The 27,285-nt window shown below is 46.2% G+C and overlaps 1 protein-coding gene across 1 annotated transcript in view; it reads right to left on the reverse strand.

Annotated features, from left to right (window-relative positions):
* The window catches only part of GUCA1C (guanylate cyclase activator 1C), a 269,213-nt gene that overhangs the window by 154,069 nt on the left and 87,859 nt on the right, over nt 1-27,285 (reverse strand). The window contains exon 2 of the mRNA XM_069756439.1: nt 26,854-27,003. Within this exon, the coding sequence (XP_069612540.1) occupies nt 26,854-27,003 (150 nt within the window). The remainder of the gene's footprint in view (nt 1-26,853; nt 27,004-27,285) is intronic.

Below are 27,285 nucleotides of genomic sequence, written 5' to 3' on the forward strand. Positions count from 1 at the left end.
GACTTTTTTAGAGTCGAGTTGGGTTTCACAAAACCCGACTATCTCAAAAGTCGGGTCGAGTGAAATCGGACAATTATGTCATAAAATCGGGATCGACCGAAACACGAAACCCAATGCAAGTCAATGGGGCAGCATAGTCGGCAGTGAGTGGGGGCCAGGAAAACACCTAGAGTGCCCATTTTTATGGCAAAAACATCCATTCTTCTTAATGAAGCTTGTCAATCTTAATTTCCCTTAAAATAATAGTTAGGCATTGGAAATTGGGGGTCATTTGGCTAAAGTTGTTGGGGGTAGGGTTGGTTCAAGTATTTTGTGGGCCCAGGAAATCTGGACCACGTCACGGCAGTGGAGCAGGGCGAGGTAAGTATTTCAACTTTGCAAGTGCTGTGATCCTGAGCAAGCAGGGGGGGCCCACTGTTTGGCATTGGCACTGGCACAGGGCCCCTCAAAGTACGGCGGTGTGTTTGCACGGCGGGGGCACCTCCCATCGGCAGCGACACTTTTGCATACTATGAGGGGCCCTGTGCCAGTGACGTCGCCAAAGAGTATTCCCCCCCCCACACCTGATGAATGAACCTGCACTTTCATCTGCACCTTCCTCTTTGTCCCCGTGTAAGGTGGTATGGCATGCGGAAAGGGGAACCTGACTTTCAGAAGGGTCACATTCTGGCTGTGTAGCGTGCACGGGGAATGTAGCGTTCTGGGTCAATGTATCAGCAGACTCATCTATCACTGGCTGGGCAATGGGCAGGATGAGGAGGAAACACAGATATATGCCCAAATAATAAAGTGGGCTAAATGCAGTTCAAAATTGGTAACAGGACTAACCAGGGGGCATTGCTTTGTTCAGTGGAGTACAACTGTAATGAGAGGCTGACACAGTGAGTAGGCCCAAATCAGTAAGTAGGCTAAATGCAGTTCAAAATTGGTAACAGAAGTAAACAGGCGGCACTGGTTTGTTCAGTGGAGGAGAACATCAAGGAGCGGCAGACACCGTTAGTAGGGCCAACAAAACAAGTAGGCCAAATGCAGTGTTATATTAAAAACAATTTAACAAGAGCCTGAAGATAGAATTTAGGGAGAGGCAACCTGGAGAACACCTTGGAGCGGCAGATACTGGTAGTAGGCCCCAACCCTAGTACTAGCCCCACTGCAGTTTGATTAAAAAACTATTTAACAAGAGCCTGAAGATCAAAGCTCAGGAAAGGCAACCAGGAGAACACCTTGGAGCGGCAGACACTGGTAGTAGGCCCCAACCCTAGTACTAGCCCCACTGCAGTTTGATTAAAGAACAATTAAACAAGATCCTGAAGATCGAAGCTCAGGAAAGGCAACCAGGAGAACACCTTGGAGCGGCAGACACTGGTAGTAGGCCCCAACCCTAGTACTAGCCCCACTGCAGTTTGATTAAAAAACTATTTAACAAGAGCCTGAAGATCGAAGCTCAGGAAAGGCAACCAGGAGAACACCTTGGAGCGGCAGACACTGGTAGTAGGCCCCAACCCTAGTACTAGCCCCACTGCAGTTTGATTAAAAAACTATTTAACAAGAGCCTGAAGATCGAAGCTCAGGAAAGGCAACCAGGAGAACACCTTGGAGCGGCAGACACTGGTAGTAGGCCCCAACCCTAGTACTAGCCCCACTGCAGTTTGATTAAAAAACTATTTAACAAGAGCCTGAAGATCGAAGCTCAGGAAAGGCTACCAGGAGAACACCTTGGAGCGGCAGACACTGGTAGTAGGTCCCAACCCTAGTACTAGCCCCACTGCAGTTTGATTAAAAAACTATTTAACAAGAGCCTGAAGATCGAAGCTCAGGAAAGGCAACCAGGAGAACACCTTGGAGCGGCAGACACTGGTAGTAGGCCCCAACCCTAGTACCAGCCCCACTGCAGTTTGATTAAAAAACTATTTAACATGAGCCTGAAGATCACAGCTCAGGAAAGGCAACCAGGAGAACACCTTGGAGCGGCAGACACTGGTAGTAGGCCCCAACCCTAGTACTAGCCCCACTGCAGTTTGATTAAAAAACTATTTAACAAGAGCCTGAAGATCGAAGCTCAGGAAAGGCAACCAGGAGAACACCTTGGAGCGGCAGACACTGGTGGTAGGCCCCAACCCTAGTACTAGCCCCACTGCAGTTTGATTAAAAAACTATTTAACAAGAGCCTGAAGATCGAAGCTCAGGAAAGGCAACCAGGAGAACACCTTGGAGCGGCAGACACTGGTAGTAGGCTCCAACCCTAGTACTAGCCCCACTGCAGTTTGATTAAAAAACTATTTAACAAGAGCCTGAAGATCGAAGCTCAGGAAAGGCAACCAGGAGAACACCTTGGAGCGGCAGACACTGGTAGTAGGCCCCAACCCTAGTACTAGCCCCACTGCAGTTTGATTAAAAAACTATTTAACAAGAGCCTGAAGATCGAAGCTCAGGAAAGGCTACCAGGAGAACACCTTGGAGCGGCAGACACCGTTAGTAGGCCCTACCGAAATAGTAGCCCCAATGCAGTTTTCAAATTCCTATAGGCTGGAAACCAGACAATTGACGCTCAGCTTTTTTCAGAGGAGGACAGCTGTATTGAGTGGCGCAGACAGACACAGGTAGTAGGCCTTAAACAAAAAATTGGGCTCAATGCAGTTTAAAAAAGGTTACAGGGGTACACAGGCAGCATTGGTGTGGTTAGCGGAGGACAATTTGAATTAGGGACTGCAGACAGACTTAGTAGGCTGTCCCCTGTGGACCATGCATCCACCACATTAACCCAGTGCGCCGTAATGGACACGTAACCTTCCGTGGACATGCCTACTGGTCCTGAGTGCATGGACAATGCGGACTTTTACATGCTGGTGGAGGGCTGGGATGGCTTTTCTCGCAAAAGAAGTGACGACTGGGTAGCTCGTACCGTGGTACAGCGTAGTCCATCTGGGCTTTATAAATATAAAATAAAGAAAAAAAGTAGGCTCTATGCACTTTCAACTAGGTTCCAGGGGTACACGGCCAGCATTGGTCTGGTCAGTGGAGGACTATTGGAAGGAGGGACCGCAGACAGACTTAGTAGGCCTAACATAACAAAAGTAGGCTGTAGGCACTTTAAAATAGGTTCCAGGGGTACACGGGCAGCAGTGGTCTGGTCAGTGGAGGACAATTTCAATTATGGACCGCAGACAGACTTAGTACACCTACAATTAACAAAAAGGATGCTCTATGCAATTTAAAATAGGTTCCAGGGGTACACGGCCAGCATTGGTCTGGTCAGTGGAGGACTATTGGAAGGAGGGACCGCAGACAGACTTAGTAGGCCTAACATAACAAAAGTAGGCTGTAGGCACTTTAAAATAGGTTCCAGGGGTACACGGGCAGCAGTGGTCTGGTCAGTGGAGGACAATTTCAATTATGGACCGCAGACAGACTTAGTACACCTACAATTAACAAAAAGGATGCTCTATGCAATTTAAAATAGGTTCCAGGGGTACACAGCCAGCATTGGTCTGGTCAGTGGAGGACTATTGGAACGAGGGACCGCAGACAGACTTAGTAGGCCTAACATAACAAAAGTAGGCTGTAGGCACTTTAAAATAGGTTCCAGGGGTACACGGGCAGCAGTGGTGTGGTCAGTGGAGGACAATTTCAATTATGGACCGCAGACAGACTTAGTACGCCTACAATTAAAAAAAGGATGCTCTATGCAATTTAAAATAGGTTCCAGGGGTACACAGCCAGCATTGGTCTGGTCAGTGGAGGACTATTGGAAAGAGGGACCGCAGACAGACTTAGTAGGCCTAACATAACAAAAGTAGGCTGTAGGTACTTTAAAATAGGTTCCAGGGGTACACGGGCAGCAGTGGTGTGGTCAGTGGAGGACAATTTCAATTATGGACTGCAGACAGACTTAGTAGGCCTAACATAACAAAAGTAGGCTCTATGCACTTGGAATTATCTTGCAGGGGTACACAGGCAACATTGATGTTGTCAGCGGAGGCCGATTGTAAGGAGTGTCTGACAGTTAGTACTCCCAAAAAATAAATAGATGTTAATGTCTCGCAATACAACAAAGCCCAAAAACAAAAGGGTAGCATACTTAGGTACAGGGGTGGGCTCCTCTGCTGAGTTTCAGACCTAGTAATTTGGCGCTAAGTATTTACTGGTGTAAATATAGGACACTGCCCCTGACTATTTTAAGTTGCATCATACATGTCAACACATTGGTATTGTCAGTGCCAGGCATTGAAAGATGTCAGCGCATAGAATACACATTGGTGGAGCTGTGAGAGATAATTTTACAAATCGTAGAGCACTGTTTGATCTGGGGGGATGAACTGTCTTGTGGCCGGCGGTACAGGCCCAGGGCCCCTCATGTTACAACGGTATGTCTGATGTTGGATGTGCACCACCACCGCCAGAGACACTTTATTGTACTATGAGGGACCCGTCGACCAAAAGCGTGCACACCCACCTCTTCAGACAAATGGCACTCTCACGGGTGCTTGCGCCAAGTGGCGAGACCACGGCCCGGTGGGGGGAGTTTGCCCATTTAGGGAGGTGTAAACATGTCGTATGCTGGACAAACAGCTGCTGCAAATGAATGGTACTTCGGCTGGTTCTGTCCATGGACTTCCTCTGGTGGGTGTTTCTGAGTTTCACAGGTGACAAGGTTAATTCGTTAGCTGCTGCTCTATTTAACTCGACTTAGATCTTTGCTCCATGCCACCTGTCAATGTTCCAGTATTGGTCTGTTCACTCCTGGATCGTTCTTGTGACCTGTCTTCCCATCAGAACCCATAAGTTCCAGCTTGTATTTCTTTGGTTTGCTATTTTTCTGTCCAGCTTGCTATTTAATTTGTTGTCTTGCTTGCTGGAAGCTCTGGGATGCAGAGGGAGCGCCTCCGCACCGTGAGTCGGTGCGGAGGGTCTTTTTGCGCCCTCTGCGTGGTCTTTTTGTAGGTTTTTGTGCTGACCGCAAAGTAACCTTTCCTATCCTCGGTCTGTTCAGTAAGTCGGGCCTCACTTTGCTAAATCTATTTCATCTCTGTGTTTGTATTTTCATCTTTACTCACAGTCATTATATGTGGGGGGCTGCCTTTTCCTTTGGGGAATTTCTCTGAGGCAAGGTAGGCTTTATTTTTCTATCTTCAGGGCTAGCTAGTTTCTTAGGCTGTGCCGAGTTGCATAGGGAGCGTTAGGCGCAATCCACGGCTATTTCTAGTGTGTTTGATAGGGTTAAGGTACCTTCACACATAACGATATTGTTAACGATATCGTTGCTATTTGTGACGTAGCAACGATATCGTTAATGAAATCGTTATGTGTGACAGCGACCAACGATCAGGCCCCTGCTGGGAGATCGTTGGTCGCTGAATAAAGTCCAGAACTTTATTTCGTCGCTGGACTCCTGCTGACATCGCTGGATCGGCGTGTGTGACACCGATCCAGCGATGTCTTCACTGGTAACCAGGGTAAACATCGGGTAACTAAGCGCAGGGCCGCGCTTAGTAACCCGATGTTTACCCTGGTTACCATGCTAAAAGTAAAAAAAAACAAACACTAGATACTTACCTACCGCTGTCTGTCCCCCGGCGCTGTGCTCTGCTCTCCTCCTGTACTGGCTGTGAGCCGGAAAGCAGAGCGGTGACGTCACCGCTCTGCTTTCCGGCTCACAGACAGTACAGGAGGAGAGCAGAGAAGCAGAGCGCAGCGCTGGAGGACAGACGGCTGTAGGTAAGTATCTAGTGTTTGTTTTTTTTTACTTTTAGCATGGTAACCAGGGTAAACATCGGGTTACTAAGCGCGGCCCTGCGCTTAGTTACCCGATGTTTACCCTGGTTACCGGCATCGTTGGTCGCTGGAGAGCGGTCTGTGTGACAGCTCTCCAGCGACCAAACAGCGACGCTGCAGCGATCCGGATCGTTGTCGGTATCGCTGCAGCGTCGCTAAGTGTGAAGGGGCCTTTAGGGATTGCGGTCAGCAAAGTTCCCACGTCCCAGAGCTCGTCCTTATTATCAGTAACTATCAGGTCATTCCGTGTGCTCTTAACCACCATGTCCATTATTGTCCTGACCCCCAGATCTGTTATGTTTGCTAATGACAGGTGTTATGAAGGCAATCCAGAAACACAGTGTGCTTAGCGATCAGAGCGCACACAGTGATCTGACAAATACCCAAAAATACAAGAACGAGCTCTGAGACATGGAAACTCTGTAGACTGCACACCTGATCCTATCCTAAACACAACTAAAAGCGGCTGTGGATTGCGCCTAACAACTACCTAGGCAACTCGGCACAGCCTAAGAAACTAGCTAGCCTGAAGATAGAAAAATAGGCCTGACTTGCCCCAGAGAAATTCCCCAAAGGAAAAGGCAGCCCCCCACATATAATGACTGTGAGTAAGATGAAAAGACAAAACGTAGAGATGAAATAGATTCAGCAAAGTGGGGCCCGATATTCTAGGACAGAGCGAGGACAGTAAAGCGAACTTTGCAGTCTACAAAAAACCCTAAAGCAAAACCACGCAAAGGGGGCAAAAAAAACCCACCGTGCCGAACTAACGGCACGGCGGTACACCCTTTGCGTCTCAGAGCTTCCAGCAAAACAAAAGACAAGCTGGACAGAAAAAAAGCAACAAAAAAGCAAAAAGCACTTAGCTATACAGAGCAGCAGGTCACAGGAATAATCAGGAGAAGCTCAGATCCAACACTGAAACATTGACAAGGAGCAAGGATAGCAGCATCAGGCGGAGTTAAGTAATGAAGCAGTTAACGAGCTCACCAGAACACCTGAGGGAGGAAGCTCAGAAGCTGCAGTACCACTTGTGACCACAGGAGTGAATTCAGCCACAGAATTCACAACAGTACCCCCCCCTTGAGGAGGGGTCACCGAACCCTCACCAGAGCCCCCAGGCCGACCAGGATGAGCCGCATGAAAGGCACGAACAAGATCGGAAGCATGAACATCAGAGGCAAAAACCCAGGAATTATCTTCCTGAGCATAACCCTTCCATTTAACCAGATACTGGAGTTTCCGTCTAGAAACACGAGAATCCAAAATCTTCTCCACAATATACTCCAATTCCCCCTCCACCAAAACCGGGGCAGGAGGCTCAACAGATGGAACCATAGGTGCCACGTATCTCCGCAAAAACGACCTATGGAATACATTATGTATGGAAAAGGAGTCTGGGAGGGTCAAACGAAAAGACACAGGATTGAGAACCTCAGAAATCCTATACGGACCAATAAAACGAGGTTTAAATTTAGGAGAGGAAACCTTCATAGGAATATGACGAGAAGATAACAAAACCAGATCCCCAACACGAAGTCGGGGACCCACACGGCGTCTGCGATTAGCGAAAAGTTGAGCTTTCTCCTGGGACAAGATCAAATTGTCCACTACCTGAGTCCAGATCTGCTGCAACCTATCCACCACAGAATCCACACCAGGACAGTCCGAAGACTCAACCTGTCCTGAAGAGAAACGAGGATGGAACCCAGAATTGCAAAAAAATGGAGAAACCAAGGTAGCCGAGCTGGCCCGATTATTAAGGGCGAACTCAGCCAACGGCAAAAAGGACACCCAATCATCCTGGTCTGCAGAAACAAAACATCTCAGATATGTTTCCAAGGTCTGATTGGTTCGTTCGGTCTGGCCATTAGTCTGAGGATGGAAAGCCGAGGAAAAGGATAGGTCAATGCCCATCCTACCACAAAAGGCTCGCCAAAACCTTGAAACAAACTGGGAACCTCTGTCAGAAACAATATTCTCAGGAATGCCATGCAACCGAACCACATGCTGAAAGAACAAAGGTACCAAATCAGAGGAGGAAGGCAATTTAGCCAAGGGCACCAGATGGACAATTTTAGAAAAGCGATCACAGACCACCCAAATGACTGACATCTTTTGAGAAACGGGAAGGTCAGAAATGAAATCCATCGAAATATGTGTCCAAGGCCTCTTTGGGACCGGCAAGGGCAAAAGCAACCCACTGGCACGAGAACAGCAGGGCTTAGCCCTAGCACAAATCCCACAGGACTGCACAAAAGTACGTACATCCCGTGACAGAGATGGCCACCAGAAGGATCTAGCCACTAACTCTCTGGTACCAAAGATTCCAGGATGACCAGCCAACACCGAACAATGAAGTTCAGAGATAAGTTTATTAGTCCACCTATCAGGGACGAACAGTTTCTCTGCTGGACAACGATCAGGTTTATTCGCCTGAAATTTTTGCAGCACCCGCCGCAAATCAGGGGAGATGGCAGACACAATGACTCCTTCCTTGAGGATACCCGCTGGCTCAGATAAACCCGGAGAGTCGGGCACAAAACTCCTAGACAGAGCATCCGCCTTCACATGTTTAGAGCCCGGAAGGTACGAAATCACAAAGTCGAAGCGGGCAAAAAATAACGACCAACGGGCCTGTCTAGGATTCAAGCGCTTGGCAGACTCGAGATAAGTCAAGTTCTTATGATCAGTCAATACCACCACGCGATGCTTAGCTCCTTCAAGCCAATGACGCCACTCCTCGAATGCCCACTTCATGGCCAGCAACTCTCGATTGCCCACATCATAATTACGCTCAGCGGGCGAAAACTTCCTGGAAAAGAAAGCACATGGTTTCATCACTGAGCAATCAGAACCTCTCTGTGACAAAACCGCCCCTGCTCCAATCTCAGAAGCATCAACCTCGACCTGGAACGGAAGAGAAACATCTGGCTGACACAACCCAGGGGCAGAACAAAAACGACGCTTCAACTCCTGAAAAGCTTCCACAGCAGCAGAAGACCAATTAACCAAATCAGCACCCTTCTTGGTCAAATCGGTCAATGGTTTGGCAATGCTAGAAAAATTACAGATGAAGCGACGATAAAAATTAGCAAAGCCCAGGAACTTTTGCAGACTTTTCAGAGATGTCGGCTGAATCCAATCCTGGATGGCTTGGACCTTAACTGGATCCATCTCGATAGTAGAAGGGGTAAAGATGAACCCCAAAAATGAAACTTTCTGCACACCGAAGAGACACTTTGATCCCTTCACAAACAAAGAGTTAGCACGCAGGACCTGAAAAACCATTCTGACCTGCTTCACATGAGACTCCCAATCATCTGAGAAGATCAAAATGTCATCCAAGTAAACAATCAGGAATTTATCCAGATACTCACGGAAGATGTCATGCATAAAAGACTGAAACACAGATGGAGCATTGGCAAGTCCGAACGGCATCACTAGATACTCAAAATGACCCTCGGGCGTATTAAATGCAGTTTTCCATTCATCTCCTTGCCTGATTCTCACCAGATTATACGCACCACGAAGATCTATCTTAGTGAACCAACTATCCCCCTTAATCCGAGCAAACAAGTCAGATAACAATGGCAAGGGATACTGAAATTTAACAGTGATCTTATTAAGAAGGCGGTAATCAATACACGGTCTCAGCGAACCATCCTTCTTGGCTACAAAGAAGAACCCTGCTCCCAGTGGTGATGACGATGGGCGAATATGTCCCTTCTCCAGGGATTCCTTCACATAACTGCGCATAGCAGCGTGTTCCGGCACGGATAAATTAAATAATCGACCTTTAGGGAATTTACTACCAGGAATCAAATTGATAGCACAATCACAATCCCTATGCGGAGGTAGAGCATCGGACTTGGGCTCTTCAAATACATCCTGATAATCAGACAAGAACTCTGGGACCTCAGAAGGGGTGGATGACGAAATCGACAAAAATGGAACATCACCATGTACCCCCTGACAACCCCAGCTGGATACCGACATGGAATTCCAATCCAATACTGGATTATGGGTTTGTAGCCATGGCAACCCCAACACGACCACATCATGCAGATTATGCAACACCAGAAAGCGAATAACTTCCTGATGTGCAGGAGCCATGCACATGGTCAGCTGGGCCCAGTATTGAGGTTTATTCTTGGCCAAAGGTGTAGCATCAATTCCTCTCAATGGAATAGGACACCGCAAAGGCTCCAAGAAAAACCCACAACGTTTAGCATAATCCAAATCCATCAGATTCAGGGCAGCGCCCGAATCCACAAACACCATGACAGAAAACGACGACAAAGAGCATATCAAGGTAATGGACAGAAGGAATTTGGACTGTACAGTACCAATGACGGCAGACCTAGCGGACCGCTTAGTGCGCTTAGGACAATCAGAAATAGCATGAGTGGAATCACCACAGTAGAAACACAGACCATTCAGACGTCTGTATTCCTGCCGTTCAACTCTAGTCATAGTCCTATCGCACTGCATAGGCTCAGGTTTAACCTCAGGCAGTACCGCCAAATGGTGCACAGATTTACGCTCGCGCAAGCGTCGACCGATCTGAATGGCCACAGACAAAGACTCATTCAATCCAGCAGGCATAGGAAATCCCACCATGACATCCTTAAGAGCCTCAGAGAGACCCTTTCTGAACAAAGCTGCCAGCGCAGATTCATTCCACTGAGTGAGTACTGACCATTTCCTAAATTTCTGACAATATACTTCTATATCATCCTGACCCTGGCACAAAGCCAGCAAATTTTTCTCAGCCTGATCCACTGAATTAGGCTCATCGTACAGCAATCCGAGCGCCAGGAAAAACGCATCGACACTACTCAATGCAGGGTCTCCTGGCGCAAGAGAAAATGCCCAGTCTTGAGGGTCGCCGCGCAAAAAAGAAATAATAATCAAAACCTGTTGAATAGGATTACCAGAAGAATGAGGTTTCAAGGCCAGAAATAGCTTACAATTATTTTTGAAACTTAGAAACTTAGTTCTATCTCCAAAAAACAAATCAGGAATAGGAATTCTTGGTTCTAACATAGATTTCTGATCAATAGTATCTTGAATTTTTTGTACATTTATAACGAGATTATCCATTGAAGAGCACAGACCCTGAATATCCATGTCCACACCTGTGTCCAGAATCACCCAAATGTCTAGGGGAAAGAAAAAAAAAAAAGTGAACACAGAGCAGAAAAAAAAAAAAAATGATGTCAGAACTTTTTCTTTCCCTCTATTGAGAATCATTAGTGGGCTCCTTGTACTGTTATGTTTGCTAATGACAGGTGTTATGAAGGCAATCCAGAAACACAGTGTGCTTAGCGATCAGAGCGCACACAGTGATCTGACAAATACCCAAAAATACAAGAACGAGCTCTGAGACGTGGAAACTCTGTAGACTGCACACCTGATCCTATCCTAAACACAACTAAAAGCGGCTGTGGATTGCGCCTAACAACTACCTAGGCAACTCGGCACAGCCTAAGAAACTAGCTAGCCTGAAGATAGAAAAATAGGCCTGACTTGCCCCAGAGAAATTCCCCAAAGGAAAAGGCAGCCCCCCACATATAATGACTGTGAGTAAGATGAAAAGACAAAACGTAGGGATGAAATAGATTCAGCAAAGTGGGGCCCGATATTCTAGGACAGAGCGAGGACAGTAAAGCGAACTTTGCAGTCTACAAAAAACCCTAAAGCAAAACCACGCAAAGGGGGCAAAAAAAAACCACCGTGCCGAACTAACGGCACGGTGGTACACCCTTTGCGTCTCAGAGCTTCCAGCAAAACAAAAGACAAGCTGGACAGAAAAAAAGCAACAAAAAAGCAAAAAGCACTTAGCTATACAGAGCAGCAGGTCACAGGAACAATCAGGAGAAGCTCAGATCCAACACTGAAACATTGACAAGGAGCAAGGATAGCAGCATCAGGCGGAGTTAAGTAATGAAGCAGTTAACGAGCTCACCAGAACACCTGAGGGAGGAAGCTCAGAAGCTGCAGTACCACTTGTGACCACAGGAGTGAATTCAGCCACAGAATTCACAACACAGGTCATAACAGTACAGGTGGCCCAAAGTACTAATGCATCTCAATAGAGGGATAAGAGAAGTTCTGAGACCATTTTTTTTCTCTTTGCAGTGTGTTTTGTCTCTATTTTCCCCTTTACCTCTGGGTGGTTCAGGACACTAGTGTAAACATGGACATTCAAGGTCTGTCCTCTTGGATGGATAATCTCACTACAAGGATACAAAACATTCAAGATTTTGTGGTTCAGAATCCGATGTCAGAGCCTAGGATTCCAATTCCTGATTTGTTTTTTGGTGATAGATCTAAGTTCTTGAATTTCAATAATAATTGTAAATTGTTTCTTGCCTTGAAACCTCGCTCCTCAGGTGACCCTGTTCAACAAGTAAAGATCATTATTTCTTTGTTACGTGGTGACCCTCAAGACTGGGCATTTTCCCTTGCGCCAGGAGATCCGGCATTGCGTGATGTTGATGCGTTTTTCCTGGTGCTTGGATTGCTTTATGACGAACCTAATTCAGTGGATCAGGCAGAGAAAATCTTGCTGGCTCTGTGTCAGGGTCAGGAGGAAGCGGAGATATATTGTCAGAAGTTTAGAAAGTGGTCTGTGCTCACTCAGTGGAATGAATGTGCCCTGGCAGCAATCTTCAGAAAGGGTCTCTCTGAAGCCCTTAAGGATGTCATGGTGGGGTTTCCCATGCCTGCTGGTCTGAATGAGTCTATGTCCTTGGCCATTCAGCTTGATCGACGCTTGCGTGAGCGTAAAGCTGTGCACCGTTTGGCGGTACTATCTGAGCATGGGCCTGAGCCTATGCAATGTGATAGGACTTTGACCAGAGCTGAACGGCAAGAATACAGACGTCGGAATGGGCTATGTTTTTACTGTGGTGATTCCACTCATGCTATCTCCGATTGTCGTAAGCGCACTAAGCGGTTCGCTAGGTCTGCCACCATTGGTACCGTACAGTCTAAATTTCTATTGTCTGTTACTCTGATTTGCTCTTTGTCATCCTATTCTGTTATGGCATTTGTGGATTCAGGCGCTGCCCTGAATTTGATGGACTTGGAGTATGCTAGGCGCTGTGGTTTATTCTTGGAGCCCTTGCAGTATCCTATTCCATTGAGAGGAATTGATGCTACGCCTTTGGCCAAGAATAAGCCTCAGTATTGGACCCAATTGACCATGTGCATGGCTCCTGCACATCAGGAGGATATCGTCTTTCTGGTGTTGCATAATCTGCATGATGTGGTCGTTTTGGGGTTGCCATGGCTACAGGTTCATAATCCAGTATTGGACTGGAAATCTATGTCTGTGTCCAGCTGGGGTTGCCAGGAGGTACATAGTGATGTTCCATTTTTGTCTATTTCGTCTTCCACTCCTTCTGAAGTTCCAGAGTTTTTGTCGGATAATCGGGATGTATTTGATGAGCCCAAAGCCAGTGCCCTACCTCCTCATAGGGATTGCGATTGTGCAATTAATTTGATTCCTGGTAGTAAGTTTCCTAAGGGCCGATTGTTCAATTTATCTGTGCCAGAACACGCCGCTATGCGGAGTTATATAAAGGAATCCTTGGAGAAAGGCCATATTCGCCCGTCGTCATCACCGTTAGGAGCAGGGTTCTTTTTTGTGGCCAAGAAGGATGGTTCTTTGAGACCTTGTATTGATTACCGCCTTCTTAATAAAATTACACTCAAATTTCAGTATCCTTTGCCATTGCTGTCTCATTTGTTTGCTCGTATTAAAGGGGCTAGTTGGTTCACCAAGATAGATCTTCGAGGGGCGTATAATCTTGTGCGTATTAAACAAGGCGATGAATGGAAAACAGCATTTAATACGCTCGAGGGCCATTTTGAGTACTTGGTTATGCCATTCGGGCTTTCCAATGCTCCAACAGTATTTCAGTCCTTTATGCATGACATCTTCCGAGAGTAACTGGATAAATTCCTGATTGTGTATTTGGATGATATTTTGGTCTTTTCGGATGATTGGGATTCTCATGTGAAGCAGGTCAGAATAGTGTTCCAGGTCCTTCGTGCAAATTCCTTGTTTGTGAAGGGGTCAAAGTGTCTCTTTGGAGTTCAGAAGGTTTCATTTTTGGGGTTCATTTTTTCCCCTTCTACTATCGAGATGGACCCTGTTAAAGTCCAGGCCATTTACGATTGGACTTAGCCGACATCTGTGAAGAGCCTGCAAAAGTTCCTGGGCTTTGCTAATCTTTATCGGCGCTTCATCGCAAATTTTTCTACTGTTGCTAAACCGTTGACTGATTTGACCAAGAAGGGTGCTGATGTGGTCAATTGGTCTTCTGCGGCTGTAGAGGCTTTTCAGGAGTTGAAGCGTCGTTTTTCTTCTGCCCCTTTGTTGTGCCAGCCAGATGTTTCGCTTCCGTTTCAGGTTGAGGTTGATGCTTCTGAGATTGGAGCAGGGGCTATTTTGTCGCAAAGAAGTTCTGAGGGCTCGGTGATGAAGCCATGTGCTTTCTTTTCTAGAAAGTTTTCGCCTGCTGAGCGTAACTATGATGTTGGTAATCGTGAATTGTTGGCCATGAAGTGGGCATTCGAGGAGTGGCGTCATTGGCTGGAAGGAGCCAAGCATCGCGTGGTGGTCTTGACAGATCACAAGAATTTGACTTATCTTGAGTCTGCCAAACGGTTGAATCCGAGACAGGCTCGATGGTCATTATTTTTCTCCCGTTTTGATTTTGTGGTTTCGTACCTTCCGGGCTCTAAGAATGTGAAAGCTGATGCCCTGTCAAGGAGTTTTGTGCCTGACTCTCCGGGTGTTCCTGAGCTGGCGGGTATTCTCAAAGAGGGGGTAATTTTGTCTGCCATCTCCCCTGATTTGCGGCGGGTGCTGCAAAAATTTCAGGCTGATAGACCTGACCGTTGCCCAGCGGAGAAACTGTTTGTCCCTGATAGATGGACTAGTAGAGTTATCTCTGAGATTCATTGTTCAGTGTTGGCTGGGCATCCTGGAATATTTGGTACCAGAGATTTGGTGGCTAGATCCATCTGGTGGCCGTCTTTGTCGCGGGATGTGCGTTCTTTTGTGCAGTCCTGTTGGACTTGTGCTCGGGCTAAGCCCTGCTGTTCTCATGCTAGAGGGTTGCTTTTGCCCTTGCCGGTCCCGAAGAGGCCCTGGACGCATATTTCTATGGATTTTATTTCGGATCTCCCCGTCTCTCAAAAGATGTCGGTCATTTGGGTGGTTTGTGATTTCTTTTCTAAGATGGTCCATTTGGTACCTTTGTCTAAATTGCCTTCCTCCTCTGATTTGGTGCCATTATTGTTATTATGTTATTATGCTGGAAAGCATGTGGTTCGTTTACATGGTATCCCGGAGAATATCGTTTCTGACAGAGGTTCCCAGTTTGTTTCAAGGATTTGGCGATCCTTTTGTGCTAGGATGGGCATTGATTTGTCTTTTTCCTCGGCTTTCCATCCTCAGACAAATGGCCAAACCGAACGAACTAATCAAACTTTGGAAACATATCTGAGATGCTTTGTTTCTGCTGATCAGGATGATTGGGTGTCCTTTTTGCCGTTGGCTGAGTTCGCCCTTAATAATCGGGCCAGCTCGGCTACTTTTGTTTCGCCGTTTTTCTGCAATTCTGGTTTCCATCCTCGTTTCTCTTCAGGGCAGGTTGAGTCTTCGGACTGTCCTGGTGTAGATACTGTGGTGGATAGGTTGCAGCAGATTTGGACTCATGTGGTGGACAATTTGACATTGTCCCAGGAGAAGGCTCAACGTTTCGCTAACCGCCGGCGCTGTGTGGGTCCCCGACTTCATGTTGGGGATTTGGTTTGGTTGTCGTCTCGTTATGTTCCTATGAAGGTTTCCTCTCCTAAGTTTAAGCCTCGTTTCATTGGTCTGTATAAGATTTCTGAGGTTATCAATCCTGTGTCTTTTCGTTTGGCCCTTCCTGCTTCTTTTGCCATCCATAATGTGTTCCATAGGTCGTTATTGCGGAGATACGTGGCGCCTGTGGTTCCATCCGTTGATCCTCCTGCCCCGGTGTTAGTTGAGGGGGAGTTGGAGTATGTGGTGGAGAAGATTTTGGATTCTCGTGTTTCGAGACGGAAACTCCAGTACCTGGTCAAGTGGAAAGGTTATGGTCAGGAAGATAATTCCTGGGTTTTTGCCTCTGATGTTCATGCTGCCGATCTGGTTCGTGCCTTTCATTTGGCTCATCCTGGTCGGCCTGGGGGCTCTGGTGAGGGTTCGGTGACCCCTCCTCAAGGGGGGGGGGGTACTGTTGTGAATTCTGTTGTCGGGCTCCCTCCTGTGGTCATGAATGGTACTTCGGCTGGTTCTGTCCATGGACTTCCTCTGGTGGGTGTTTCTGAGTTTCACAGGTGACGAGGTTAATTCGTTAGCTGCTGCTCTATTTAACTCGACTTAGATCTTTGCTCCATGCCACCTGTCAATGTTCCAGTATTGGTCTGCTCACTCCTGGATCGTTCTTGTGACCTGTCTTCCCATCAGAAGCTAAGTTCCAGCTTGTATTTCTTTGGTTTGCTATTTTTCTGTCCAGCTTGCTATTTAATTTGTTGTCTTGCTTGCTGGAAGCTCTGGGACGCAGAGGGAGCGCCTCCACACCGTGAGTCGGTGCGGAGGGTCTTTTTGCGCCCTCTGCGTGGTCTTTTTGTAGGTTTTTGTGCTGACCGCAAAGTAACCTTTCCTATCCTCGGTCTGTTCAGTAAGTCAGGCCTCACTTTGCTAAATCTATTTCATCTCTGTGTTTGTATTTTCATCTTTACTCACAGTCATTATATGTGGGGGGCTGCCTTTTCCTTTGGGGAATTTCTCTGAGGCAAGGTAGGCTTTATTTTTCTATCTTCAGGGCTAGCTAGTTTCTTAGGCTGTGCCGAGTTGCATAGGGAGCGTTAGGCGCAATCCATGGCTATTTCTAGTGTGTTTGATAGGTTTAGGGATTGCGGTCAGCAGAGTTCCCACGTCCCAGAGCTAGTCCTTATTATCAGTAACTATCAGGTCATTCCGTGTGCTCTTAACCACCAGGTCCATTATTGTCCTGACCACCAGGTCATAACAGGTAGCCAGACGAGTCCTTTTTTTGGTTAATATTGAACCAGCAGCACTGAATACTCTTTCTGATAGCACACTAGCTGATGGGCAAGCAAGCTCCTGCAATGCATATTCTGCCAATTCTGGCCAGGTGTCTAATTTGGATGCCCAGTAATCAAATGGGAATGACAGTTGAGGGAGAACATCGATAAGGGATGAAAAATAGTTAGTAACCATACTGGACAAATGTTGTCTCCTGTCACTTTGAATTGATGCTGCAGTACCTGTCCTGTCTGTGGTCATTGCAAAATCACTCCACAACCTGGTCAGAAGACCCCTCTGTCCAATGCCACTTCTGATTTGTGCACCTCTAACACCTCTGGCCTGTGAGAACCATCACCGGCGCTGTGTGCTGGGAATGCCTGAATCAAACGGTCAACAAGTGTTGATTGTTTGGTTGCTAATATTTGTTCCAGGTTCTCATGTGGCATAATATTTTGCAATTTGCCTTTATAGCGAGGATCAAGGAGGCAGGCCAACCAGTAATCGTCATCGGTCATCATTTTAATAATGCGTGGGTCCCTTTTGAGGATACGTAAGGCATAATCCGCCATGTGGGCCAAAGTTCCAGTTGTCAAATCTGCGGTTGTGCTGGGCTGAGGGGCAGTTACAGGCAAATCTACGTCACTTGTGTCCCTCAAAAAACCAGAACCCAGCCTTGCCACGCCACCAATTTCCATTGGCCCCGGAGAAGCTTCCTCATTAAAAAAATACTCATCCCCATCATCCTCCTCGTCCTCCTCCTCCTGTTCGCCCGCTACCTCGTCCTGTACACTGCCCTGACCAGACAATGGCTGACTGTCATCAAGGCTTTCCTCTTCCTCTGCTGCAGACGCCTGCTCCTTTATGTGCTTCAAACTTTGCATCAGCAGATGCATTAGGGAGATGCTCATGCTTATTATGGCGTTGTCTGCACTAACCAGCCGTGTGCATTCCTCAAAACACTGAAGGACTTGACACATGTCTTGTACCTTCGACCACTGCACACCTGACAACTCCATGTCTGCCATCCAACTGCCTGCCCGTGTATGTGTATCCTCCCACAAATACATAACTGCACGCCTCTGTTCGCACAGTCTCTGAAGCATGTGCAGTGTTGAGTTCCACCTTGTTGCAACGTCGATGATTAGGCGATGCTGGGGAAGGTTCAAAGACCGCTGATAGTTCTGCATACGGCTGGAGTGTACGGGCGGATATGCGAGCAAAGTCTGCGCACTTTGAGGAGCAGTTCGGTCAACCCCGGATAACTTTTCAGGAAGCACTGCACCACCAGGTTTAAGGTGTGAGCCAGGCAAGGAATGTGTTTCAGTTGGGAAAGGGCTATGGCAGCCATGAAATTCCTTCCGTTATCGCTCACTACCTTGCCTGCCTCAAGATGTACAGTGCCCAGCCAAGACTGAGTTTCGTTCTGCAAGAACTCGGACAGAACTTCCGCGGTGTGTCTGTTGTCGCCCAAACACTTCATTGCCAATACAGCCTGCTGACGCTTGCCAGTAGCTGCCCCATAATGGGACACCTGGTGTGCAACAGTGGCAGCTGCGGATGGAGTGGTTGTGCGACTGCAGTCTGTGGACGAGCTCTCGCTTCTGTAGGAGGATGAGGAGGAGGAGGGGTAGCGAATGGCTACAGCCAACTGTTTCCTGGACCGTGGGCTAGGCAGAACTGTCCCAATATTGCTGTCCCCTGTGGACCCTGCATCCACCACATTCACCCAGTGTGCCGTGAGGGACACATAACGTCCCTGGCCATGCCTACTGGTCCATGCATCTGTTGTCAGGTGCACCTTTGTACTCACAGATTGCTTGAGTGCATGGACGATGCGCTCTTTAACATGCTGGTGGAGGGCTGGAACGGCTTTTCTCGAAAAGAAGTGTCGACTGGGTAGCTCATAGCGTGGTACAGCGTAGTCCATCAGGGCTTTGAAAGCTTTGCTTTCAACTAACCGGTAGGGCATCATCTCTAACGAGATTAGTCTAGCAATGTGGGCGTTCAAACCCTGTGTACGCGGATGCGAGGTTGAGTACTTCCTTTTTCTAACGAGAGTCTCATGTAGGGTGAGCTGGACTGGAGAGCTGGAGATCGTGGAACTAGCGGGGGTGCCGGTGGACATGGCAGACTGAGAGACGGTTGGAGATGGTATTCTTGCCGGTGCCCTACATGCAGTGTTTCCTACTACGAAACTGGTGAATCCATGACTGCTTTGGCCTGGCAATGAAACCTGCACAGATAATGCAGGTGGTGCGGGAAATGGTGGCCTTACAGTGACGGAAGGGATGTAGCGTTGCTGACTAGCTTCATTGGCCAAGGGTACTACAACCTTAAGGGACGTTTGGTAGTTAGTCCAGGCTTGCAAATGCATGGTGGTTAAATGTCTATGCATGCAACTTGTATTTAGACTTTTCAGATTCTGACCTCTGCTTAAGGTAGTTGAACATTTTTGACAGATGACTTTGCGCTGATCATTTGGATGTTGTTTTAAAAAATGCCAGACTGCACTCTTTCTACCATCGGATACCTTTTCAGGCATTGCAGACTGAGCTTCTTTAACCGGATGGCCACGCTTGTTGTGAATTCTGTGATCAAGCTCCCTCCTGTGGTCACGAGTGGTACTGCGGCTTCTGAGTTTCCTTCCTCAGGTGATGAGGTTAAGTCGTTAGGTGCTGCTCTATTTAACTCCACCTAGTGCTTTGATCCTGGCCTCCAGTCAATATTATAGTATTGGTCTTGCTTCCTCCTGGATCGTTCCTGTGGCCTGTCTGCTCAGCATAAGCTAAGTTCTGCTTGTGTTACTTTTGTTGCTATATTTTCTGTCCAGCTTGCTTTATTGGTTTTCCTTGCTTGCTGGAAGCTCTGAGATGCAGAGGGAGCACCTCCGTACCGTTAGTCGGTGCGGAGGGTCTTTTTGCCCCTCTGCGTGGTTGTTTGTAGGTTTTTGTGTTGACCGCAAAGCTATCTTTCCTATCCTCGGTCTATTCAGTAAGTCGGGCCTCACTTTGCTAAATCTATTTCATCTCTGTGTTTGTGTTTTCATCTTACTCACAGTCATTATATGTGGGGGGCTTCCTTTTCCTTTGGGGAATTTCTCTGAGGCAAGGTAGGCTTATTTTTCTGTCTTCAGGCCTAGCTAGTTTCTCAGGCTGTGCCGAGTTGCATAGGGAGCATTAGGCGCAATCCACGGCTACCTCTAGTGTGGTGTGATAGGATTAGGGATTGCGGTCAGCAGAGTTCCCACGTCTCAGAGCTCGTCCTATGTTTTTTGGTTATTGTCAGGTCACTTGGTGTGCTCTGAACTTCAAGGTCCATTGTGGTTCTGAATTACCTATTCATAACACACGCTGTCCTCCAACTGGTTTTGGCTTTGCCACGCGTTTTGGGCCAGATACTGGCTCGACAGATGGAACCTGTTGCAATGTTGATGCCTGCTGCGGCCCCTCCTCCTCCGCTTCAGAACTACTGCTGCCTGCACCCTGTTCCCCCAATGGCTGCCAATCGGGGTCAACAACTGGGTCATCTATGACTTCCTCTTCTATCTCGTGGGCAACTTCGTCTGTGTCACCGTGTAAGCCGGTGGTATAGCGTTCGTGACGGGGCACCATAGTCTCATCAGGGTCTGATTCTGGATCAGTACACTGTGAGGGCAATGTTCTGGTCTGAGTCAAAGGAACAGCATAGTAATCTGGCTGTGGCTGTGCATCTGTGCACTCCATGTCCGATTCAACTTCTAATGGGCATGGCCTGTTAACTGTTTCACTTTCTAACCCAGGAACGGTATGTGTAAAGAGCTCCATGGAGTAACCTGATGTGTCGCCTGACGCATCCTTCTCTGTTGTTGTTTTTGCTGAAGAGGACAAGGAAGCGACTTGTCCCTGACTGTGAACATCCACTAACGACACGCTGCTTTTACATTTACCAGTTTCAGAAGAGGAGGCAAAAGAGCTAGAGGCTGAGTCAGCAAGGAAAGCCAAAACTTGCTCTTGCTGCTCCGGCTTTAAAAGCGGTTTTCCTACCCCCAGGAAAGGGAGCGTTCGAGGCCTTGTGTAGCCAGACGACGAACCTGGCTCCACAACTCGAGACTTAGGTGCTATATTGCTTTTCCCACGACCACCTGATGCTCCACCACCACCAGCTGGCAATGACCGCCCACGGCCACGACCTCTTCCACCAGACTTCCTCATTGTTTGCAAAACGTAACCAAAGTAACGGTATTTGTTACTGTAAAACAACTTACAAGGTGAACTAAAACTTCTGTTGGATTTATATATCCCTTTATAGGTGGGTGAGACTGCAAGGAAAATCAGGCACAATGTTACACACTATGTTTTCTGTGGCACAAAATGAGAGAGATGCCACACACGCAGGACTGTCACTCAAGCACAAATGCCAATATTAATCTCCCACTAATTTTTTTTTTTAAGGGAGAATTAAAAAAAAATAAAAATAAAACAGTATTATAGACACTAGGCTTTCTGTGCCCCACAATTTGAGAGAGATGGCACACACGACTGGCACTCAAGCACAAATGCCAATATTAATCTCCCACTATTTTTTGGTTTCTGGGAGAATTATCAAGAAATCAGGCCCAGTATTACACACTAGGCTTTCTGTTCCCCAAAATTTGAGAGAGATGGCACACACAGGACTGGCACTCAAGCAGAAATGCCAATCTTAATCTCCCACTATTTTTTTTTTTAGGGAGAATTTAAAAAACAAACAAAAAAAAAACAGTATTATAGACACTAGGCTTTCTGTGCCCCACAATTTGAGAGAGATGGCACACACGACTGGCACTCAAGCACAAATGCCAATATTAATCTCCTACTTTTTTTTAAGGGAGAATTAACCCCCCCCCCCAAAAAAAACAGTATTATAGACACTAGGCTTTCTGTGTCCCAAAATTTGAGAGAGATGGCACACACAGGACTGACACTCAAGCAGAAATGCCAATATTAATCTCTCACTATTTTTTTGTTTCTGGGAGAATTATCAAGAAATCAGGCCCAGTATTACACACTAGGCTTTCTGTGCCCCAAAATTTGAGAGAGATGGCACACACAGGACTGGCACTCAAGCAGAAATGCCAATATTAATCTCCCACTATTTTTTTGTTTCTGGGAGAATTATCAAGAAATTAGGCCTAGTATTACACACTAGGCTTTCTGTGCCCCAAAATTTGAGAGAGATGGCACACACAGGATTGGCACTCAAGCAGAAATGCCAATATTAATCTCCCACTATTTTTTTTTAGGGAGAATTTAAAAACAAAACAAAACAGTATTATAGACACTAGGCTTTCTGTGCCCCACAATTTGAGAGAGATGGCACACACAGGACTGGCACTCAAGCAGAAATGCCAATATTAATCTCCCACTAATTTTTTGGTTTCTGGGAGAATTATCAAGAAATCAGGCCCACTATTACACACTAGGCTTTCTGTGCCCCAAAATTTGAGACAGATGGCACAAACAGGACTGGCACTCAAGCAGAAATGCCAATATTAATCTCCCACTATTTTTTGGTTTCTGGGAGAATTATCAAGAAATCAGGCCCAGTATTACACACTAGGCTTTCTGTGCCCCAAAATTTGAGAGAGATGGCACACACAGGGCTGGCACTCAAGCAGAAATGTCAATCTTAATCTCCCACTATTTTTTTTGGGGGGGAGAGAATTTAAAAAAAAACAAGAAAACAGTATTATAGACACTAGGCTTTCTGTGCCCCACAATTTGAGAGAGATGGCACACACGACTGGCACTCAAGCACAAATGCCAATATTAATCTCCCACTTTTTTTTTTTAAGGGAGAATTAAACCCCCCCCCAAAAAATACAACAGTATTATAGACACTAGGCTTTCTGTGCAGCACAATTTGAGAGAGATGGCACACACGACTGGCATTCAAGCACAAATGCCAATATTAATCTCCCACTTTTTTTTTTTTAAAGGGAGAATTAACCCCCCCCAAAAAAAAAACAGTATTATAGACACTAGGCTTTCTGTGCCCCAAAATTTGAGAGAAATGGCACACACAGGACTGGCACTCAAGCAGAAATGCCAATCTTAATCTCCCACTATTTTTTTTTTAGGGAGAATTAAAAAAAAACAAAAAAAACAAAACAAAACAGTAATATAGACACTAGGCTTTCTGTGCCCCACAATTTGAGAGAGATGGCACACACGACTGGCACTCAAGCACAAATGCCAATATTAATCTCCCACAATTTTTTTTTTTCAGGGAGAATTAAAAAAAAAAAAAAACAGTATTAGACACTAGGCTTTCTGTGCCCCAAAATTTGAGAGAGATGGCACACACATGACTGGCACTCAAGCAGAAATGCCAATCTTAATCTCCCACTATTTTTTTTTAGGGAGAATTTAAAAAAAAAAAAAAAAACAGTATTATAGACACTAGGCTTTCTGTGCCCCACAATTTGAGAGAGATGGCACACACGACTGGCACTCAAGCACAAATGCCAATATTAATCTCCCACTATTTATTTTTTTTCAGGGAGAATTAAAAACAAAAAACAAAAAAAAAAGGAACTGTCCTACAATTACTATCTCCCTGCAGTAATCTCAGCAAGGTATGGCAGGCAGCAATAACAAGGAGTGGACTGCTGCACAAATTAAATCAAAAGTGTAGACAAACAAACAAGATAGCTGTGCAGAAAGGAAGGAACAACAGGATTTGTGCTTTGAAAAAAGCAGTTGGTTTGCACAGCGGCGTACAAACAGCAATGCAGCTATCAGGGAGCCTTCTAGGGCAGCCCAATGAGCTACAGCGCTGAGGAAAAAAAAATGTAGCCTCCACTGTCCCTGCAAACAAAAGGTGGTGTTGGACAGTGGAAATCGCTACAGCACAAGCGGTTTCGGGGTTAATGGACCCTGCCTAACGCTATCCCTGCTTCTGACAAAGAGGCAGCAACCTCTCCCTATGCTCAGATCAGCAGCAGTAAGATGGCGGTCGGCGGGAACGCCCCTTTATAGCCCCTGTGACGCCGCAGACAGCAAGCCAATCACTGCAATGCCCTTCTCTAAGATGGTGGGGACCAGGACCTATGTCATCACGCTGCCCACACTCTGCGTCCACCTTCATTGGCTGAGAAATGGCGCTTTTCGCGTCATTGAAACGCGACTTTGGCGCGAAAGTCGCGTACCGCATGGCTGACCCCACACAGGGATCGGGTCAGGTTTCATGAAACCCGACTTTGCCAAAAGTCGGCGACTTATGAAAATGAACGACCCGTTTCGCTCAACCCTAGTCTTTGAGCATTTCTTACAGATAACTTTTGACTGATCATTCAGATCTTGGTTAAAAAATTGCCACACTACACTCTTCCTACTATGGAATACCTTTTCAGGCATTGCACGCTGTGCTACTTTCACCGGATGGCCACGCTGTCCTGAAACTGTTTTTATTTTGACAAACGTTTTTGGCCTGATACGGGCCTGCCAGATGACAGCTGTTGCGATGTAGATGGCCGCTGCGGATCATCCTCCTCCGCTTCTGAGCTACTGGCAGCGGCACCCTCTAAACCCATTGGCTGCCAATCTGGGTCAACAACTGGGTCATCTATCACCTCCTCTTTGTATCACTGTGTAAGGTGCTATAGCGTTCGGGACGGGGCACCATAGTCTCAGCAGGGTCAGATTCTGGCTCAGTACACTGCGAGGGCAATGTAGTGATCTGAGTCAATGGAACAGCATAATAATCTAGCTGTGGCTTTGCATCAGTGCACTCCATGTCCGATTTATCTTGTAATGGGCAGTTAACAATTTCCCTTTCTAACCCAGGCACAGTATGTGTAAAGAGCTCCATGGAGTAATCTGTAGTGTCGCCTGACGCATCCTTCACTTTTGGTTTGGGTGAAAGACACAAGGAAACGTCTTGTTCCTGACCGGGAGCAACCACTGATGACTTGCTGCTTCTATATTTGGAACTTTCCTAAGAGGAGGCGAAAGAGCTAGAGGCTGAGTCAGCAAGGAAAGCCAAAACTTTTTCCTGGTGCTCCGGCTTTAAAAGCTGTTTTCCTACTTCCAGATAAGGGAGCCTTCGAGGCCTTGTGTAGCCAGAAGATGACACTGGCTCAACACCTCCAGCCTTAGGTGCTATTGTGCTTTTGCCACTACCACCAGATGCACCACCACCACCACCATCAGTACCAGCTGGCAACCACCGCCCACGGGTTCTTCCACCAGACTTCCTAATTTTTTGGGAAATCTAACCAAAATAACAACCGTTATATGGTACTGTAAAACAAGGTAGAAGGTGTATATAAACTTGTTGAGAATTTAAATCTCCCTTTTTTTTGGGAGACTGAACCAAAACTCAGGCCTAGTGTATAAAACAACACAATGTAAGTGGCAGAAAGTGGCTGGAAGATATTTGAAAAAATACAAGGACTGTAGTACAATTTCAATCTCCCTACAATGATCTCAGGACAAGTATGGCAACAATAAAAAGGACTGCTGCACACAAAAGTGTGGACAAATAAACAAGATAACTGTAAAGAAAGGAGCAACAGGATTTTTGCTTTTAAAAAAGCAGTTGGTTTGCACAGCGGCGTGCAAACAGCAATGCAGCGTGCAAACAGCTTGAGAAAGGTCCACACCTTGGACTGAAACGTCGCACATGGGCCAATAAAATACTCTAATTTTTTCTACTGGAGTGCTGCCTTCATCTTTCTGGACAATAGCATGAGGTTTGGTATATACCTGGAAGGATTTTTTGCACCCTCTGTCTTCTTTTGGTGCTGCTTTTTGTTTTCTTTTTCCAAACAGCAATGCAGCTATCAGGGAGCCTTATAAGGCAGCCTAATAAGCTACAGAGCTGATGCACAAAAATATAAACTCCACTGTCCCTGCAATAAAATGGTCGTGTTGGACAGTGGAAATCGCTACAGCACAAGCAGTTTGGGGGTTAATCTTCCCTCCCTAACTTTATCCCTTCTTCTGATAAAGCTGCAGCAACCTCTCCCTATGCTAAGATCGGCAGAAGTAAGATGGTGGCCGGCGTGCATGCCCCTTTATAGCCCCTGTGACACCGCAGAAAGCAAGCCAATCACTGTCATGCCCTTCTCTAAGATGGTGGGGACCGAGACCTATGTCATCAGGCTGCCCACACTCGGCGTCCTCCTTCACTGGCTGAAAAATGGCGCTGAAAGCGTCATACAAAACGTGACTTTTGCGCGCAGATCGCCGACCTCATGGCCCATCCCACACTAGGATCGGGTCGGGTTTCATGAAACCCAACTTTGCCGAAAGTCGGCGATTTTTTAATTTGTCCGATCTGTTTCGCTCAACCCTACTTACAAATGCTGATGTAAAATACTGACTAAATACTGGCGTGGAACAATCAGAGGAAAAGTATAATAGAAACACGTCACCTCTTCTGTATTTATCACCCACTCCTGGTTTTGGCTACAAATACTGAGGTAAAGTACTGACCAAATACTGAACGTATGCACATGGCCTGACAGAGGAGCAGCACAATGCAGGAAAGAAGATGCCCAGAAATAAAGCATGTCAGGAAACCTACTTTAACATGCATACATGGTACTTTCCTCTTCTATCATGCTTTACATATGTACATTTTCTCTTTGCTTCTTTTGCACATTCAATCTTTTACCCTTAATTTCTTTCACTTTTCTGGTTGCCTCACAATTGGACTGAAGAAGGTATAATATTTATGCCACACAATATTTTTCGCTTTAAAAATTTGCCAGAAACCCAATCTTCAATGACTGCCCTATTTAATGTAAGCCAAACTTTCTTTGGCCTCAATATTCCCTTTTGAATTCTACAAAATACCTGAATCATGCCACGAAAATTTATTTGTCACTTGGGTCATATAAAACGTTGGGTAGAAACTTTAGCAGACAAAGCAAAGATGAGTGATGACTAAAAATAATGTACATTTACCTCTATAAACAGTCTTCAATCCCTAGAGAGAAGTTTGATTTTCCTTACCGTTAGTATACTTAGCAATTCTTTTCGGTCAACTGATCCATTTCCATCCGCATCATATAGTTTAAAATACCACTTTAATTTTTGATCAATTTTTCCTCGTATAACTAGGTTTATTGCAGCAATGAATTCCAAAAAGTCAATAAATCCATCCTGAAAGTGAACAAAAAAATTACAAAGTAAGTACAGGCAAGAAGAAGAGCGTTTGTATTATTGCGTTATTATTTCTAAGTGATGTGCATTATATTATGTGCTTTATCTTACAAGTATGACATTCTGTGCTGCTATGTTATGTGTGACACATTATGCTACATGTGTGATGTATGCCGTGTTAGTCTCTGTACACACTTGCATTGTGGTTCCTATTTACAACTGAAGCCCCAGCACATTGGTGGATGCATGGGATGACAGATGCCACCAGCCTCAGCAAACTCT

Source organism: Ranitomeya imitator, chromosome 3 (assembly GCF_032444005.1).
Source record: "Ranitomeya imitator isolate aRanImi1 chromosome 3, aRanImi1.pri, whole genome shotgun sequence".
NCBI lineage: Eukaryota > Metazoa > Chordata > Amphibia > Anura > Dendrobatidae > Ranitomeya > Ranitomeya imitator.